A 20,519-nucleotide genomic window follows, 5' to 3' on the forward strand; every position below is an offset into this window, starting at 1 on the left:
CTACCATACCATACCCAGTAAGAAGGACTAAGCTCAATCTAAACAGAACTTCTGACTTACATTAAAGTGGCTGGAAGGGGGCCTGTGTGTGTACCTACATACATAATGGGAGGGCCAGAGAGAGAGATTATACTACACTACTCTTTATGTTTAGGGGAGATACACATACACGCCCACCTCTCTAGGCCTCTATATGCACAGATCATCCCCTAAAGGATAGATAAGAAATAGTTGCCTTTGGTGAGATACTTTGGGAGAACCAAAGGTCAAGAGTTAAGGGAGATTAACTTTTCAACTCTCTTAGTGCCTTTTTTTCTTTTCTTTTCTTTCTTTCTTTTTTTTTTTTTTTTGTGATTTGCTGTTAAACCATGTACAGGATTACTTTCTAGAAACAAAACTTTTAATAAAGCCTTTGACCCAATGACCTCACTTTTTAGAATCTATCCTATGATGCCCCCACAAAAAGATACATTTATTGTAGCTGTACTAATGAAAAATCAAAAACAATCCAAATGTTCATCATCAGAGGAGTACAGCAATAAATTATGGTACATCCTATAATAAAATACTTTGCTATCAGTAGGAAAACAAGGGAAATCTGTGTGTGCTGATAAGGAAAGGCAAGTAGGGTATGTACTGTTATATAAAATAACCAGGTGCTTATGAAGCTTGGTTCCATTTCTTATTCACATGTATCTGGGGGAGCCAGGGCAGCTCAGTCAATTAAGCATCTGACTCTTGGGTCAATCAGATCTTGATCTCAGGGTCCTGAGTTCAAGCCTGCAGTGGCCTCCACAATGGGCAAGGAGACTACTTAATAAAACAAAACAAAACAAAACAAAAACAAAAACAGAAACAAGAAAAAAAAAGTGGTCATCTGTAAAGAATGAGGTGACTCTTTTCTATTGTTTGAATTATTTTACAGGAAATCTGCATTTCATTTGTGATAATTTTTAAAAAATATTTTATTTTAATTACTTGACAGAGAGAAAGAGGAGGAGAACCAGACTCCCCACTAAGCAGGGAGCCAGATGTAGGACTCGGTTCTAGGACCCTGGTATATGACCCAAGCCAAAGGAAGACGTTCAACAAATAAGCCATCCAGATGCCCTATGATGATAATTTTTTAAACAAATTTACCTTTTAAAACGTTTCTTCTTCCTCCTGTGCATTTTTAAATCGACTTAAAACGAGCCTGTCTCCTGCTCTTAACCATTTCCCCATCACTATTAGTTCTTTTGTCCCCCTGAAAAGCCATGACAACCCTTCTAAAAAACACCAGTCCCTGTGTTTCCTTTGCCACCAGCCTCTTTGGGATACCTACAGGGAACAGAGATGACTGTTCCCAAAACACTAACTTGGCTTCCGTTCCACACAGTGAACACTCGCAAAGTGTTGTCTGAAAGAGAGATCATGCTGTACAAAGGAATGAAAGCCCTGGGCGCCCAGAGGAGCACGCAGTGGCAGAGACACACCGACAGAGTCCAGACTGCAGGAGACCTGCCAGAACCAATAAACAAAACAACCAGATTCTTCAACAAATGAAGTGTAAGGATCCTAGAAATTAACAGATTCTTAACAGTCATATCCACTAGCTATTCCAATTGTTGGGTGGGGGGCACTATAAAAACAAATTAGGACACATGAGACCACTGGAAATCTGACTTATCTAGCAGACCTCGAGGACATGAAGAAATCATTCATTTATTTACATGTGAGAATGGCACTAGGTTTAGGTCTACCCTGTTTAACTTTTAGGAATATACATTACCAGTGGCTCACCAAGTCTGGTCAAGGAGCCCAGATACCTTTTAGAGAGGAGAGGGTCATGATGTCAAAATTATTCTCATAAAACACAAAGACATTATTGCCTTTTTTTACTCTCATTCTCTCACAGAAACATAGAGGCACTTTCCAGAAGCTCTGTGACCAGTGGTATCACCGTGCACTAATGGAATGTGTGCTTGGTTTTCAAAAATCTGTTTCAGTATTTAATATGGCAAATACTGATAGCTCTAACCCATATTTTAAGAAATCTCCTTGGAGGGCGCCTGGGTGGCTCAGTGGGTTAAGCCGCTGCCTTCGGCTCAGGTCATGATCTCAGGGTCCTGGGATCAAGTCCCACATCGGGCTCTCTGCTCGGCGGGGAGCCTGCTTCCTCCTCTCTCTCTCTGCCTGCCTCTCTGCCTGCTTGTGATCTCTCTCTGTCAAATAAATAAATAAAATTAAAAAAAAAAAAAAGAAAAAAAAGAAATCTCCTTGGAGCCTCAACAGTTAAAATTATTCAGGAATCCAAAGACCAAAAAGTTTGAGAACACTTGGATTAAACTACTATGTCTACTTTTACACAGGATTTAAATTCTCCAAAATAAAACATTTTTTTGTAAGGGGGTGGCATGGATTGATAAGTCAGCTGGGAAAGAGCAAACATCAGGCTGACCAGAGCCCTAAACCCACAGCAATGTCTTCTCAACCTACCTCCAGAAGGCAAGTGCATACATAGACCCTTCTGCAAACACCAGGGACAATTGAAGTTGAAGTTCACATTCCTTCCCCTTTAACAACAAATGACTGGTGAACAATGTAGGAGTTTGAAGCCTTGACCCCTGCCCAGTGGGAAAATGGCATAAAGATTATGACTTCCTAACTAATACCCTACTACTGCCCGGAAGCCTGGCCAATAACATAAACAGTCAATCAGCACATGTTTTGTATATGAACTATGTACGGTTTTCCTACAATAAAGATGGAGAAAACATTAATAAAATCAAAAGAAGAACACATTTATAGTACTGTATTTACCCACCCCCCCCCACAAAAAAGGGCAAAAAACAAAACCACCACCACCCACGTGTAAGTAGACTCACATAGTTCAAGCCTGTGTTGTCCAAGGGTCAACTGTACTTCATTTTTATTTCTTAAGTTAAAAAAGAAATTGTCTCCTTACCGAAGACAGTCCCAGGGCTTCATCTGCGTCTCCTCGCACCTAAGACAGCCTTGTAGGGAAACTGTGTGCTACCCTTTCCTGCCCTTTTCCTTCATATGGAATAACCAAATCCAAGAAACAGCCCAAACTGTTCTATTGTTCTAGAATTTGCTGTTGCAAATACTGCCTGCCACTGGTGGCTGCCACTGAAAGGCCCCCCCTGTCTCGGAGCCACCGTGGCACCTGCTCCCTCACTGGGAACCCGCCTGCACCCCACCTCCTTCTCAGCCTCCAGCATCCCAGCTGTCCCCCATCTACCTTGGCATCTGCCCTCCCTGTCCTCCAGGTTCAGCCCCTGCTCTGCACGCCAGCCGCAGGGCTGGCAGCTGAAACCCAGAGCAGCGCTCTCAAGCTGCGTGAGCCTCGAAGCCACCTAGAGGCTCCCGAGGGCGCAGGGTGCCGGCCCCGCCCAGGTCTGAGTGCAGTAGCCCCAGGGCTTCTAACAAGTCTCAGCCGCAGCCACAGACCTCGCTCTGTGGACCACCGCCACAGAGCTCCTTCTGTGATCCGCGGGCCCGCTCTGCCCCTGGCTCTGCCGCCTCCCACCCTGTGAACCCCAGCAGTGTGGGGACAAGCTGGGAACACAGCTTCTTGGCTGTTAAGATGGAGACTGTGGCAAAAGACACTTCACCAGGTGAACATAAGAGAAAGAAACAGCGAGTAAGAACTCCATCAGCTGAGAAAGGAGAGGGACAGCAGCCTCCACCAGACTCCGCACGCAACAGAAAGCGATTCCCGGGCCAAGCTGCCTCTCTCAGCCACATGGTCCTACTTCCGCCACCAAGCTTGGAGGCTGCGAACGGGCTATCGGCCCTAACACATCCCCTCTGTCTGCAACTGCTCCCATGCAGACTATTGTCCTACGGGCTCCCTGAAGAGCTCCCACTTTAGAGACGGGGCAGGGATCTTTATCTCTGGGCTCCAGATACCAAAACTCCCTCTTCCAAATCTGAGGGGCAGGAAGGAAGACTAGAGGAGGACAGGAACGGGCCGCCCCGTCCCACTTCACCACCGCGGCCCCCCCCCCCCCCCCCGCTAGCAGCAAGTATTCAAAGCGCATAAGCTCACTTACCTTGGTCATGCCTCCTGCCTGCGCCGTGTTCAGTCCGGCGTGACTGGCCATTTGCGGTGAAACCTGGGTTAACGTCTCGGCCAGCACGCTGCTCGCGGCCCCCTGCATGGCCGGAGCGGGGTACGGCATCCCAGCTCCCCTTCCTCTGCCTGCGGCCCCAAGAGATCCGTTCATGACTTGCGCCTGTCCTTGCTGGGCCTGGTTCATTAAACTGTGGCCAGAGTTACTATTGAGGAGGCCCGGGTGAGTCTGGTTGAAGTTCGCGTTCATGCAGATCCCAGGTCCCGTCTGCGACGTGGCAGGGCTGCTGGTCACCAGCCCCACTTGCTTTTGTGCTTGCGGATTCAGTGCTTGGGAAGCAGGGGGAGTGGGCCCGGAGGTGCTGGCTGCCTGCTTGGGCAGGCTGGGGGCTGCAGAATCTCCCTGGTTCAGAGGGCTCTTGCCCATGGCACCCAAGCCGGCCATGTTCGCACTGTTCGGCTGCCCTTGCGCCTGGCCGCCCAGGCCTTGCTGCACGGGGCTGCTGGCGCTGACATTTCCTATTCCTGGGTTCATACTAGAGCCGCCGCCTCCGCGCAGAAGCTCCGACAGTTGTTTATGTTTGGAAGCAGCATCTGGAACAAGGTTCCCACTGTTTAAAAGGCTTAATTCTCCTCCATTGGGGATCAGCTCATCAGGAAGATCATTTTCCAAGTCAAACAATGATCCAAAATCTAGAAATTAAACAGAAATGGAAATGAGACATGAAGAAACCATAACGGCTTTCCAACTGTCACGTTACTATGATCTTAACCTAAAGAAGCACTTCACACCGAACACTAGCGTGTCTTTTTTTCCACTCTTTTCATTTTTTTTAAAAGATGTTACTTACTTATTTGAGAAAGAGGGACAATGTGTGAGAGAGAGCACAAGCAGGTGGAACTGCAGAGGGAGAGAGAGGAGGAGAAGGAGGAGGAGACTCTCCGCTGGGCAGGGAGCCCCAGGTGGGACTCGATCCCAGGACCCCGAAATCATGACCCGAGCAGAAGGCAGCCGCTTAGCGGACTGAGCCACCTAGGAGCCCCAGAACGCTAGCATGTCTTAAGCGTAATGTCAAAAGGACTTGAAACTTCGTTTGGGAAAATAAAAAAGGAAGAATATTTTTCAAATTCTGAAGAAGGAAAAGTTAAACAGAGATGAGAGGAGGGTTAGCCCCACTAGATGTCACCACATATTCTAAAACAGTAATTAAATCGTGTGGTTTGAGGAGAATTGTACATATACAAACTAAAGGAAATCAATGGGGAGTTAAACCTTCACTGAATTTGTTAAAATGTTTTTTAAGAATATATGTGTACAAAAAAGTAACTGGGCATCTGGTTAAATGAACAGCAATTTGGGAGAATTAAGTAAAGCCTAACTTTAAGTGATTCCATATTTAAAAGGTCAATTATTTAAAAGACCTCACTCAAGCCTAAAGAGATAATGAGAGTTTTCCAAATGTTGGAGCTGCAGAAAATAAAGATGTATAAAGAAACTAAAAATAGTTAAAAGAAAATAGTTCAACAACTACTTGTCTCACATGAAAGGGGCTGACATCAGCCATGCAGAAGGACCGGCAATGCACGGACTCCCAAGTATAAAGACAGAAAGGTAAGGATCAAAAAGATGACAGAACAGTCAAGGGAAGAGATCATCCTTCCTGGTAATCAATGACAAGTACAGCAACTTCTTCCTCCTGGTGCCTCTCAAAGTGCCATTTCTCTAACATGTGGCCTCTGTGTCATCTCTAGTCCCTGAGTGACCACACTCTCTTCAGACCACAACACCCTGGCCACTCGCGCGTGTGCAAGGGACGAGATGTGCAGAACACCACCACAGCAGGATTATGTGTAACATCAGAACACCGGCGAATACCACACGGAGGCAGGTCGGCCTCAGAACGGCAGCCCTGCCCCTGGCTCCTACTTCTTAGCTCTAAATCACCTAGAACTTCTGTGCCTCAGGGTCTTCCATCTGGAACCTGGGCAGTGATAATGGCCACCACACCTCACAGGGTTTCATGAAGACTGACTGAATGAATAAATGTAAAGCACTTCCACCGACAGTGCCTGTGGGTGGTTAAGTGTACCGTCAGTATCAGCTGTTATCCAGTAAGAGAAGGTTTATTAATAAATTCCCACATAATCCTAGAAAACACTACACATCTGGGGTGCCTGGGTGGCTCAGTCAGTCGGGCATCCAACTCTGGACTGTGGCTCAGGGTCGTGAAATCGAGCCCCATGCTCAGCATGGCGTCTGCTTGACACTCTATCCCTCTCCTTCTGCCCCTGCCCCCACTCACTATATTTAAAATAAATAAATAAAACCTTAAAAAAATTACACCCCTACTAAATTATGAAGACTGTAAAAATGTAGGAAAATGTGCAGGTGATGTAAAAACATGCAAAGGCAGGTCAAGTAAGATCAGAACTGCAGTGTGTGCATGTGGGCAGTGGCTGGTAAGGAACACCCCAAAATAAAGAGTCGCGCTGGCAGAAGTGGGGGGTGACGAGTGCAGGAGGCTCTCTGCTGTTGTTGCAAACACAGCCCCCCACCTTTGAGAAAACAACTGTCTGCTCTGCGGGGTCAGACCCTAAGACCGCCTCCCCCACAACCCACTGGGGCGCTGCTCTGAGGTTCTGCTAAGGAACAGCCACACCCTTCCCAGCCACAGGAGCAGGAGTGACTGGAGAGCCCCGTCCCCCCACCCCGCCGCCCCCCCTCCCCCGCCGTGAGCAGCTTCGCCTTGCAGGTGACACAATCCCAGCTAAGGGAGTCAATGGCAAGTTGGCCACGACATGTGGAGGTGGTCTTCCTTCTACTAGATGCTGGGAAAGAAGTCTCCCTTCCCTTCAGCACACTTCACGGTGGACCTGCGGCAGCCGACCGCACACAGGAGAGGCAGCGTCCCGCACACACCGCACTGACTGCAGCACAAACTCCAACGCCGGAGCGCCCTACCTTCAGAGTTCTCACTAGAGGAGAAAATCCATTTCCTGTCATTTAACCCATTCTAGCTGAAGTTTAAATTCACCCAAAAGAACTTCTTCACCCAAAGAAGTTCAAATTCCTTCATAAGGCATATGAGGCCGTGAGGATGTGGCTCCTGATCACTTCTCAGCCCTCCTTTCCCCCCCGGCACCTTCCGATGCACCCTACCCTCCGGCCACAACAGGGAGCTGTCACATGCAACAGAAATCCTTCTTCTGGATGTTCTCTCTCGTCTACAAAGCCACACCCCTATCTCTCTCTCAGATTAAGTGCAGTGACTACTAAGACTCTCTGGGCCATCCCTGCAGAACAGACCAGTCCTTTCTGTCAGCCTCTGGAGCTCTCTGTACATGCATGTCCAGCAAACCACCTCTAACCAGCACATAGCTATTTCATCCTACCCGACTATAAGGAATTAGGGATTACCTGCCCTGTACACACACACACACGTTTCTGTGACATTAAGTTGCAGACACAGGAGCCTTTCCTCCCAAGTATTTGACCATGCATCTTTTTTTTAAAATTCTTTTTGTTTTTTTTTTGTGTTTTTGCTTTTTTTTTTAACTTATTTGACAGAGAGATCACAAGTAGGCAGAGAGGCAGAGATAGAGAGGGGAAGGGAAGCAGGCTCCCCACTGAGCAGAGAGCCCAATGCGGGGCTCGATCCCCGAACCCTGGGATCATGACCTGAACTGAAGGCAGAGGTTTTTTTTTTTTTTTTTTAAAGATTTTATTTATTTTATTTATTTGAGAGAGAGAGACAGTGAGAGAGAATGAGCGAGGAGAAGGTCAGAGAGCGAAGCAGACTCCCCATGGAGCTGGGAGCCTGATGTGGGACTCGATCCCGGGACTCCAGGATCACGCCCTGAGCCGAAGGCAGTCGTCCAACCAACTGTGCCACCCAAGCGTCCCTGAAGGCAGAGGTTTTAACCCACTGAGCCATCCAAGCGCCCCTCCTTTATTTTTTTTTAAGATTTTATTTATTCACTTGACAGAGAGAGAGAGATAGATAGATCACGAGTAGGCAGAGAGGCAAGTAGAGAGAGGGGGGGAAGCAAGCTCCCCGCCAAGCAGAGAGCCTGATGCAGGGCTTGATCCCAGGACCCCAAGATCACGACCTGAGCCCAAGGCAAAGGCTTAACTCACTGAGCCACCCAGGTGCCCCAATAATGCCCTTTATTACATTTACTTTCCTGGTCTAAAATCCAATTCAGGACCCCACTGCACCTAGCTGTCATGTCTTGGTCTTCCCCTTTTGTCTACAAAGTTTCCTCCGACTTGTTCTTTCCTAACTCTGACATTTTTGAAGAAGACAGGCCAGTTGTTTTATAGAATGTCCCTCAATCTGGGGTTGCTTCCTCCTGATTACAGGACATGTGATTACGAGTCGACTCCTGGATTTGGCAGACAGCTGAGACACTGCCACGGATCAGGGCTTTGTCCTGCCAACTACCCAGCTTCTGCATCTCTAAGTGGTTTTGTGGGTTCCATTCCATAGCTTTTATGGCATGTTGTTGTCCTGAATCTGGATAATTCCACTAAGGTCTCCAGATAAAAAGAACACATTGGGGGCGGGGATGGAGAACACATGAAATAAAGTAAAAAGAAAACAAACAACTCTCCAACGTGCTTCTGTTGCCTTCCAGACTTTGTCCACAGGCATGCACATTTTTACTCTGTATCCTTTCTTTCTTATTTTTTTTAAGATTTTATTTATCTGACAGAGATCACAAGTAGGCCGAAAGGCAGGCAGAGAGAGAAGAGGAAGCAGGCTCCCTGCTGAGCAGAGAGCCCGATTTGGGGCTCGATCCCAGGACCCCAGGATCATGACCTGAGCCACCCAGACGCCCCCTTTCTTTCTTCTTTAGAAGATTTTAAGTAATGTCTACACCCAACATGGGGCTCGAACTCATGACGCCAAGAACAGGAGTCACATGCTCTGCCAGCTAAGCCCGCCAGGCACCCCTACTCTGTATTCGTAAAACTAAACCAAACTGTAGCGTGTGTGTGATTTTAATGCAATGCTCCTCAATCTGGGCGCATGAAAAGGAAACTTCATCAAAACCAGCATGAGGAGCCATTATGACAGAGACCAAGTTTCCTTTCCACTTGCCAGAGAGGGGGTGAAGAGCCGGCGGCGGCAAGCACTGTACATCTTAGAAGGAAACGAACTGCAAATACTTTCGGTAGGGATCAACCTCCCAAAGCTCCGAGTGGCTCCTCCCTGTGTCTGGCAGCACTCGCCCACAGAGGGGGGCTGAGCCAGGACCAGAGCAGATGACCCCAAATGAACAGTGCCAGAGTCCACTTACTCAACTCCAGGGTGGGAACTGAGCTGAGGAAGGAAAAGGCGCACCTGGAGGGGGGACACGTGCATTCAAATCTGAGATCCATCAGCCAGCCCGCGTCCTTGGGCAAACTGCCCAACCTCTGGTCCCACTTCCCCCAACCACGTGGCAGGGACAATATCCCAGAGTTACACAGTGAGAGCTGGAACAGGTTATCTTACTCTATTCTTGCAGACAAACTTCAAAATTTCCTCCCTTTCATAATTCATCCACCATCCTGCCACTCTCAGATTTACCCATTTGGTCTTTCTTAATGGTTTACTGTAGCTGCACTCCACACGCACGCATGACTCTGACAGTTGTCACGGGCAGTATGTCTTGGGCTCAGTTTTGGTTTGTGCTGCTCTGCCACACTTTGTCCACCTCGACCACTTTTCTCACCCTATTTCAGTCCAAACACATCTCACAGCTGTTTGGCTGTGGAAAGAACGAACTAACTCTGCTTACGTCCTCACCTACCGGTCCAACGGCAGGTGCGCGCATCCGCGAGCAAACGCACAAGGAGGGCAACTTTGTAAGAAGACAAGATGTGCTGTGTAGGCTGTGCGGAGGGCCACCCCCACTCAGAGCACCACCTCTCTTCTTCCTGTGACTGTCTCCATGTACATACTCTCCAGCTCACAAAACGGACAAAGAGTGAAGGAGGAAAGCCAGGATATTGCAACATCCCCAGTGATGCTTTGTACACACCAAAGTGTCCCAATGCACGGTTGCGCAACACCAATCTGAATCACCTGAGGTTCTGAAGGTTCAAGATTGAGCATCACCACTCCTGATCCCAGGTAGCTTCCCTTTCCTCCACCAAGTCACCAGTGGCCCCAGGAGGGAGCAGAGCTGAGGCTGAACGAGATTCATGGGACTCTGCTTTCTAGGGGCTCAGCCCTGGCAGGAGACATCCCCCTCACACAGCAAACACAGCCTGTCACATGGACACAGTCTGTCACATGGAATTCTCTCTCTTCTGGGGCTCTTTGGCTGCCAACCCAGACTCCGTCCCTTTCATTAAGCTGAGTTGGGAGAAAAGGAGCTACCAGTTTCCCCATCTCTGTCACACTCGTACAAGGCTGGGGTACCCACCGCACAGGAGATCTTCATCAAGCACGATCACAAGGGACCACTTTTGCACTGCTCAGAGAAACCTCACTCCGGGAAACAATCCCTGCTCAACACCAGAAAACAAGGCATCCTAAACATGTACTAAGATCCATTCTTAGCCATCATTACCAGAAGTCCGTATTTCACCTTAAACAAGAGATGAACTACAATCAGGCACTCTGAAAAAAGCTCTCCATCTTACAGATCAAACACCAGAAAGAGGCTGAATCCACCTGCCCAGCCTGTACCATGTGAAAGCAGTTTTGTTTGAAGAGCCTGTTCAAATGCAGCTAAGCAAATAAATCATCCACAAAACACATCCTTCCTTAGATTTTTCTAACATCTCCGCTTTCTTTCAAAATACTTAATTTTTTTTCCTTTGAATGGCAACTGGGGCCCCAAATTCTCTGACTGGCAGAACTGATTTTTCTGTGCCAATGTATATAAACTAGTTTATCAAATCCTGTATTACCAGAAGTAGGAACTCTTCTAGACTCTGCAGAAATAATGAGTCTTAAAATCATATTATCAACTCTCAGTTATAACTCACAAGGCTGTTAAGGGCCATGAAAGAGGGATCAGGCCCCCCACAAACAGCTCCACCCTGAATAAGCCAATGAATTCCAAAGAAAGCCAAAGTGACAGGATACAAAGTAACACTGTTAACACTTTACTTGTTTAGAAAATATGAAGTAGTAACCCAAACATTTATTACTGGTTTAGTAAAAAAGAAACAAAGAAAACAAAATTCAATAATGAATTATCTTAAAATGCTTCCCTGTTCCACTCATCCTTCTCTTAACCTCCCCCCTCTTTCCTTCAGGGGCCAGTCAGGTTACTCCTCCCTCTGTATACACCTCGGCATCCAGGCCCCTCCATCCTGTGGCCCATGTGAAGACTAAATGGCCTAACACAGAGTAAGAGATATTGCCTGAAAATCAAACCTGAGAGTAAGAGTTTAGGTGCTGGTTCATGTTCGTGTTTCTCTACTCTTGAGCATGAGACCTCCCCCCCCAACGTCTCCTCTCCCCTACCCATGGCCATTTCTCAGGCCAGCCCTCCTTCTCTGTGAAAAAGTTTTTGTTTTTCCTTCCATCATCTTTTTACATGTTCTTTAGCATTACTTGTACTATAACTCTGACTATTCAAATCCTTCTCTTAAATTAACCCTAGAAAGGCTAAGCACTTTTATTCAACAAACCTGGACATTTTTACAAAAAGAATTTTAATTCCTAAGTAAAAACTGGATACAAAAATTAATCCAAAAAGGGTGATGCATTCTGAAAAACCTCCCATCTGAAGAAGAGGAATCCACAGAACAGAAAGCACTTTCATAGGATTCTAATTCTTAGATGATCTGGAGACCATTCGAGACCTCCATGGTGTATTTATCAATACACTACCAGGGAGACACTCCTAACACAGGAACCACAGCCTGGTCCTGACTCAGGCCCCCCTCTGTCACTTACTCTGTCTACACCCGCTGACGCAGGAATGAAATCGTACCACATGTACATAGTACTTAGCCTGGCATGCAGTAAGGACTCGACACTTACCAGTCACTATCTGCCGCAGCACCATCTTCCAAGGATGCTATGACATAGGGCTGGTACAGGGTTCATGCTCAGTGACTGTCACTTCTCTAAGGTAAAGTCCTAATAATTTGTGACAATGCTAGTGCAAGTAAAGCTTACTCTGCTTTAAAAAATGGTGGGGACTGTACAAATAAATGGGGCAACTCTTCAGCAACACGGAATTAACATTTTTTAAAAGGAAAAGAGGGGCATCCAGGTGGCTCCATCAGTTGGAAGTCTGCCTTTGGCTCAGGTCACAAACCCAGAGTCCTGGGATCAAGCCCCACACTGGGCTCCCTGCTCAGTGGGGAGTCTGCTTGCCCTCTACCTCTGTCCCGCCCCCTGCTTGTGCTCTCTAGCTTGCTGTCTCTCAAATAAATAAAAATCTTAAAAAAAGGGGGGGGGAACAACACTGTTTTCTTAGCATTTAGACCATTACAAATAGTTTTGCAGGGGCAGGGTAGAGGGGGAGGGAGAGAGAGGAGCCCAATGTGGGGCTCAATCTCACGACTCTGAGAATATGACCAGAGCCAAAATGAAGGATTAGACTCTCAATGGACTGAGCCACCCAAAACCCCACTAATAATTTCTATGTAGGCATTTAAGCTAGTTCCCAAAAGACATCTAACTTTTTTTATTTTTTTAACAATGACTATTAGGAAATAATTAAAGTAAATTCCCTCTTAAATCTTCTGTGATTCAAGCTTTTTATGCAGATACACTACCCCCTAATTAGTACAGAATAATGAGATTTTACTTCATTCGGAACAGTGATCTATTGAACACAAAGTCCCGCCTCTCCGCAGAATCGCTATCTGCTCAGGAGCCGGAGCGGACTTGGCTGAGCGATCTGCCTCCCTGGGGCCTTCCTACCGTGGGCACACGTCCTGGCTCCTGGGACTTCGCTCCCTGCAGGGCTAAAGGGGCTTATCTGAGACTCGAACAAAAGTCTGCCCCTCAGAGGATTATAATCTAATTGAGGAAGAGAGGCCACAGACACCAATTTACAAGCAAGCGGAAAAAGAGAGTAAACAGAGGCAAGAAAGGCTTCAGATGACAGGCCGACTCTGAGCAGATCTTGAGAAGAAAAGACGCTGAGAAACACTGCACATGGACAGGGCGGAGAAGGGAGCCGAGCAGACAGAACAAGCAGACCGCTATGCCTCTGGTGGGTTTCAACTCCAGCATGGCTTCCCTCTGCAGGCGTGCGGGTGTGGTTCGGGAGGAAGGGACCCCACTAGAGCACTTTACATGAAGAAAGGCCTTCCTGGACACCTGGGTGACTCAGTGTAGGTTAAGCCTCTGCCTTCGGATCAGGTCATGATCTCAGGGTCCTGGGACTGAGCCCCACATCAGGCTCTCTGCTTTCCACGGAGCCTGCTTCCTCCTCTCTCTCTGCCTGCCTCTCTGCCTGCTTGTGATCTCTGTCTGTCAAATAAATAAATAAAATCTTAAAAACAACAACAGCAAAAAAAGAAAGGCCTTCTTAGGGGGGAAGACCCACTGTCAGTGTCACTCATCATTCAGAGAAGAGTGCATGAAAATAAATAAATAAATAAATGCCCAAAGTCTACTCGCTAATGTAAGCATTGGGTTGCAAGTTGTAAGGCAATTCACTTATTAGAACCAAATATATATATAGCTAATTTATGGGACAAATATTCCTATTACCAAAGAATCCATCCTGGTGGACTCTTTTAGACGGAAACCTCCTCAGTCAGTACCTTCCTGTGAATCTTTAGACACCACGAACTGCACAGTCTCAAGTGAGGGGAGGACAGCACGCTGCTGCAGTAGACGACCCTCACTGGAACGGAACTACAATACCTCAGAAACTGTGATGTAAGTCACAAGGAAAAAACCTGGATTATAAAAATGCCCTCTATATAATTTTTCAAGAAAAAGTCTGCCCAAGAAGGATAGAGTCTACTTTGTATCATCATTTACTATTCAAATTTGAGCATTTTCTTTTCTTATTCACAAATGCATTTCACGGTTACTCTTTTCAAGACCAAGAGATCTTGCTTCCCTGAATGTTTGCTATTTACCTTTCCCTTAAGGAACTCAAGACAGTCCTGACTGCAAGTCCTGTCACCCTAGACCTGAATCACCAGAGTCCTGGAATCACAGCCAGCCTCCTATCCTCACTCCACACACTCACAAGTTGCAGAAAGTACCACTTCTGAGAGCTAGGACTACGTGTGGTTTGTGTGCCGTCTCCCTCAGCCTTGTAGGACGGAGATTTTGAAGCCTTTTTAAGACAAAGGTGGGACAGAAGATGCTGTCACAGCAGCAAGCTACCACTAAACCAAACACAATTCCCTCAGCGGCCCCCAAATGGTAACCAGATGATCTGGAGCAGAAGGAGCAGAAAGGGGTTCACTGTTCACCACCACCACAGCCGAGGGGGCACCAAGACCTAAGTGAGGGGCTGTCATCAGCTGCCGATCCACTCTGCATCTCCAGAGTCCTGGAGGATGAGCGAGGTTGGTAGCTGAGCTAGGATCGAAACTCTGCAGAAACCACCCCAGGACTCTTCAAACTATCTGGCTACCGTGTAAGGAATAAGCCGGGGACACCCAGAGACAGGTCCTCTGGCCCAAATGCTGGGAGCTGTGACCGGCAGGCAGCAACACCAAGTCAGGAGAAAGGGGGAAGACCACCGTCTGCACTTGCGGTGTCAGTGCGCAGCATATAAAAGTGGGCTTGTGTGTGGCCGACAGGAGCGCCGCTGACAGGAAGTGAATGTATTAAGTCCAAAAAGTACACCAACATCCAGACAACAGAGTATAATTCAGCACTCGAAAGAAATGAGCCATCTCGTAATGGGGAAGGCTTGCACGTGGGGGCTGGGGGGTTTGAGAAATCTCTGTACGCCCCCCTCAATTTTACCATGAACCTGAAGCTGCTCTAAAAAAGGTCTTCATGGGAAAAAGCACCACAGAATTATAGATAAGTTGCAAGTGATGGAGAGGTACAAAATGATGGAGAATCACAAGCTGAAGAGTAACTCGACCGTCTGTCAACGAGACTATGTTAGTAACTAATACACCCCAAACACGCAGCGAGGGCGATGCTGGATATGAGTGTGCGGCTTCTCAAGCTTCAAGACTCCACCAACACGCACGCACTGGGGAGGACAATGTGATGATACGATCACAATTACCAGTGCATATTCCTTTTAACCATCACTTCCCTGTTTAGGAATCTGTTCTACAGAGACACATAAAACCATGTAGGACTATTCATTACAGCCTTGTTTGTGCAAGAACAAGACTGGATGTAACCTCAACACCCATCAGTGGGGAGCAGATTAAAGCCATTACGGCACGAATCTCGTAATGGACACCAGCGACTGTGGAAGGAGCTGACGCCGTCCTCCGCATGCGGCCATGCACCGGGGTGCAGCATGTGTGCGGCAGGCCACCTCCAGCAGAGGAGAGGGTAGGAAGCGGGCGAGGGAGCCAAGAACAGACCGCGTCTGCTCCACAAGATAGAGGAGGGGTGCACAAGCTACGCACAGTGGTTACCCGGGGGGCACCAGGCAGAGGGAGGGAGGGAGGGAGGGAGGGAGGGAGGCTTTCACTCTACAGCTTTGTGTCCTCTGATTTTTGAACCCTGTGAATGAACGAATCATTTAAGTAATTAAGAAAATTGATTTTTTACGGCAGCCCCTGGGGTGTCCAGGCCCAGGTGATGAGTTTCATTCAGCCCGGATGACGACACCCGGAACACTTCCAGTTGGGAGCGTCTGCAGTTTGAAGAGGAAATTTGAAACGGGCTCAGTATTAGTTTAAAATAGTTTTAGCGTTCACATGAGCTTAAAAGGCAGGAAAAGAAAAAATACTTTTAAGAAGGATTTTTCAAAAACTACTGTTTTTTTTTTCTTCCTAAAGGAAAGTTACAATCTACATAGGACATTTTGCACCCAACGTAATAATGAGATGATGTTGCCCTCATTGGGAAAGTCGGCAGCAGCTTGAAATACTCAAACATTAGGTGGCCATAAGGTCCCACGGCTTCCAGCTCATCCATAGAGAAACCTCTAAATGAAAGGGTTCTGTTAGAACTGGAGTTGTAACAAAGGAAGTGGTAACTGGACATCGCACTAAAACACGAACACATTTTCCTATCTTTGGATGATGCCTCCAAGTTAATTTACACTTGTTCAAATCCTTCTTGCTAGAGGTCCAAGGGTTTTGTAACAGAACTAACCAAAACTGCACCTGTCGCCATTTAACAGAGTCTTCTAATCACAAAGACTAAGATTTTTTTTTTAAATATTTTATTTATTTATTTGACAGAGAGAGATCACAAGTAGGCAGAGAAGCAGGCAGAGAGAGAGAGGAGGAAACAGGCTCCCTGCTGAGCAGAGAGCCTGATGCGGGACTCGATCCCAGGACCCTGAGATCATGACCTGAGCCGAAGGCAGCGGCTTAACCCACTGAGCCACCCAGGCGCCCAAGACTAAGATGTTTTGCTTTGGATCTGATTTACTCTTTCACTAGTTTTGTGATGAAATTACGATGTTTATGGACCTTTTATTAAGCATTCAGAAGACTATAAAGTGCAAAGTGGAGAGCCCCCCAAACATCTTCAGGCCCCCACTACCGAGAAAAACGATTTCTAGAGATTACCTTCTGGAAATCTACGTACACCCACTTTTTACTCCTAATAAGGACTTAATTAACATGTATGTTTTCCCTCCTTTTTAAATTTAGTAACCCTCAGACTTCTCTTCCTTTGGAAGGGAAGATTGCTTTCCCTTCCCCAAACTGCCACGGCAGGGGAGTTAGCCACTCCTCTCCTGAAGGACCCTTCCGTCACCTTCATGTTTTGCCAACTCTAGGTCAATTAATTAAATTAATGAAAGGTCTTGGGCGCCTGGGTGGCTCAGTTGGTTGGACGACTGCCTTCAGCTCAGGTCATGATCCTGGAGTCCTGGGATCGAGTCCCACATCGGGCTCCCAGCTCCATGGGGAGTCTGCTTCTTCCTCTGACCTCCTCCTCGCTCATGTTCTCTCTCACTGTCTCTCTCTCAAATAAATAAATGAAATCTTAAAAAAAAAAAAATTAATGAAAGGTCTGGAGTTAACGTGAACATTCTTAGAAGTCCTACCAAACAAGAGACTGATTCTTACTTTATCTGCTTGGTGTACAAATAGGTTGTTATGCCAGAGATATGTGTGTATCATTAATTAATAAGGTGACTAATAAAAACCTCTGGTTTTAGGAATCTCTTCCAAAAACTGGGAAACTATAAACAGAGCTTTGGTGAGAATTGGTTGCATGATGTGTAACATAATGACAGTAACAAAACCTCCGACAGTCTTCAGGATGACACCAAATTAATGGTTTTGACAAACTTCAATTCTTCCTATTTATAGTACAGTGAAAACATTAAAATCATTTTGTGTTAAGTACAGCACCAAGATATTTTACCTTAAAAAAAAAAAAAAAGGATTTTTAGAATGAAGCCTGCTTTTCAAACATGAGTATCTGCACCGGCTGTGAGATACTTCTCCGTGAGGAGTACATGGACATGTACGCTGTGCCACTCTGGCAGGAAGAGCACGAGAGAGCACATGCTGCCACCCGCACAGCGAGTTCTAGAAAAGCGCACACAAGTGGCCAGCGCGGGCTGCCTCCGGGGAGGCGGCCTGAGGGCTCAGGAGGCAGGAGAGGGAGGCCCTCTCCTAAACCTTCTTTCGTGCTGCTTACAAGTTTGAGCCCTATGAATAAGTTACCCATACTGAAAACGATTTTTAAAAAAGCTTTTGAAAGAAAATTATGTTTGTACAAAAAATTCCTAACATCTTAAATAAGTACATGAATTCTGATTCATGGGGCTTTTCCTCTCACAAACAGGGCTTGGGGTAAGAGAAGGCAGTTGTCAACTCTCCCAGCAGATAGGAACACGGATGGAAAAATACATTCTGGGAAAAGCTTATTCAGATTTCTGGAGAACAAATCACGGTTGCTTCCTCCAAATACCCTGGACACAATGGGTCTCTCAAATTTTGTATTGTTTTTCAAACCCTAATAAGATGATCTGGGCTCCCTGGTCTGACACCGGAGGCTCTCCACAACCTTACCTTGCCTTCGGGTGCCCAAACTGACTCCCACAACAGTCCTTCCTCTATGAAGGTTCCCTGACCTCGGGCCCAGAAGCCTCCCGTCACAGTGCTGGCCTCAGTATGCTGGCCTGCCTGCCCACACCACCACAGGTCCGGCCGAGAGGACAGAACCATCACTGGGGTCACCACAGCCTAGCAGTCTCCCACACAGAGTAAGAACATATCGCCGATTCGAGTGACATAAGCATTTAAATCTGTGTTGGCTCCAAGAATGAAGCAGTACAGTGGAGACTGGCCCAGCTCCCCACTACCACACCCAGAGCAGGACCACCCTGGCAATCTCTGCCTCTCAGAAGCAAGACCACGTGGCCTCTGAATGGTAGCCCAGGGAGTGTAAACCAACAACAGAACTGGTTTCTGCAAAAACTGTTACCTGCTCAGTACTCTCTATTCCAAACCTTCACAATGGTTATTTACGCTGTTTCCTACACCTGGAACCGTCCAATACTTTCCACCCCCATCTGGTGTCCATCAGCAGGTCTCCATGCAAGTGACACCTCTCCCAGAAGGCCTTCCAAGACCTTTCGGAGCAGACTCTGTCCTCTGCCCCCACGGTGCATGGGGACATCATGCCTAGAGACCTCCCCTCTGAGGTCCGAGGTCACACCGAACTACAGCCGACCCCCTAGGAAGGCAGACACTGTATCTCCAGGGCTGACACCATAGTGTAATAAATATTTTCTAAATGTTAAGTCCTACATCTAAAGTAACAAATACTTTTGAAAGTATCTTTGGAAGATGGTCCCTTGGAAGAAACTTCGTCATAATTATCTTCAACTATTAACGAATGACAAAAATAAACACACTGAGGGGGATGCCACTAGCCACGTGCTGCTGTTGACATGCACATTAATTAAAATTAAACAAAATTTGAAATTTATTTCCTGAATCACATTAGTAACTGGTGATTCCGGTGCTGGGCAGTGCAGATCAGAACACAGCACCATCGCCTAAAGTTCTACTGGACGCTGCTCGCTAGAATACCACAAGAACACGGGCATTTCAGATGTCCCAATCGGCCTTCTTAGAAGAAATCAGTTTTTCCTTCCACTTTCAAAGTCTGAGAAAGTCACCAGAGCACGCTAAAACAGCCAACTATCTCCCAATAATTCAAATGATTCTCTTACAGATTTTTAAAGAGAAGTTCAACCGTGGGCAGACAATGTTCTGCAAAACAGAACCCAACCCCATCATTATTAGAGGCACAACGAAGACAGCACAGAAGGTCTATGAGAGCTTCATGCCATTTCGTCATAGTCAGTGAAAGTTGTTTACTAAAAATAAAAGATTTAATGTAAAGATACCCACAAATTAGAAGAAAGGCTCTTTGTCCACCATGGGACAGTTTTTTGCCAGCAAAACCACAAATCACCACACCCGAACTATCCAGGAGAATGGAAAGGAGTAAACTCCATTCCAACAGCTTCCAGGACAGAATCTGCAGGAGAGAAAATCCCCCACAACACCTCGCTCTGAAGTGAACTCCACCAACACTTCTCTCGTCCCATCGACCTGACTAAACTGCACCATGATCCCGAGGCCATTTCTTCCCTAACACTGGTTTTAGAAAAAGACTTTTTATGATTTCTCCACACTTGCTTTTCCTTTTTCACTAAGTCCTAACCTAAATCAACTCCTCATGGAGAAACAATTCCATTTAGACTTCAATTTTCCAACAGAGAAGCGTTTTCAACTTCAAACACAGACTGGGTAAAAGTCCGGTCTGTAGGATGCCTGCATCTCGGATTCCAATTCATTCTCCTGCAAGCTGGCGGAGACAACACTCACAGTAGCACTGGTGTAGGAAGAGAACCAGGTGGGGTGGCACCTTCCCATTTATTCAGCAAGAAACTCCCGTGGATCTGGTTCAGGGTCAGACTCCTCACTACATCGTCCCAACCCCCACCAGCCCACAAGGAAGGGCACAACTAAGGTTCCCCACACAATTAAAGACCAGCAACAGCTACACAGCCTGTTCTATACCAGGAACCACAGTAACCTAGTATGAGGGCCTTTTTTTCCCCTGGAGAAAAAGATTGCTACCCTTGCCTACCCAAGCTCCAATGTAAAGTCACTGGCCCAAGTCTCAGAAATGACAAGCTGAGATGCAGCGTCCACTCCAAGCAGAGGCCAGGGCTCCTTCCTTAATACCGCGCCACCCGCCTCCCATATAAAAAGCTCTGACATTTCCTTCAACTCTGAGTCATGGGTAAAAGGTTCTACTTTTAATCAGGTGACAAATACTCAAAATATTTTAATCCAAAGGAACTGGGTCAAGCTTTTATAGCCCGTAAT

The 20,519-nt window shown here is 46.8% G+C and overlaps 1 protein-coding gene across 3 annotated transcripts in view; it reads right to left on the reverse strand.

Moving 5' to 3' along the window:
• The window catches only part of LOC122895878 (CREB binding protein), a 124,679-nt gene that overhangs the window by 96,914 nt on the left and 7,246 nt on the right, over positions 1-20,519 (reverse strand). For all 3 annotated transcript variants that reach the window (XM_044233649.1, XM_044233648.1, XM_044233647.1), the window contains exon 2: positions 4,059-4,771. In XM_044233649.1, the coding sequence (XP_044089584.1) occupies positions 4,059-4,771 (713 nt within the window). The remainder of the gene's footprint in view (positions 1-4,058; positions 4,772-20,519) is intronic.

The sequence above is a fragment of the Neovison vison genome, chromosome 14, assembly GCF_020171115.1.
Source record: "Neovison vison isolate M4711 chromosome 14, ASM_NN_V1, whole genome shotgun sequence".
In the NCBI taxonomy this organism is placed as follows: domain Eukaryota; kingdom Metazoa; phylum Chordata; class Mammalia; order Carnivora; family Mustelidae; genus Neogale; species Neogale vison.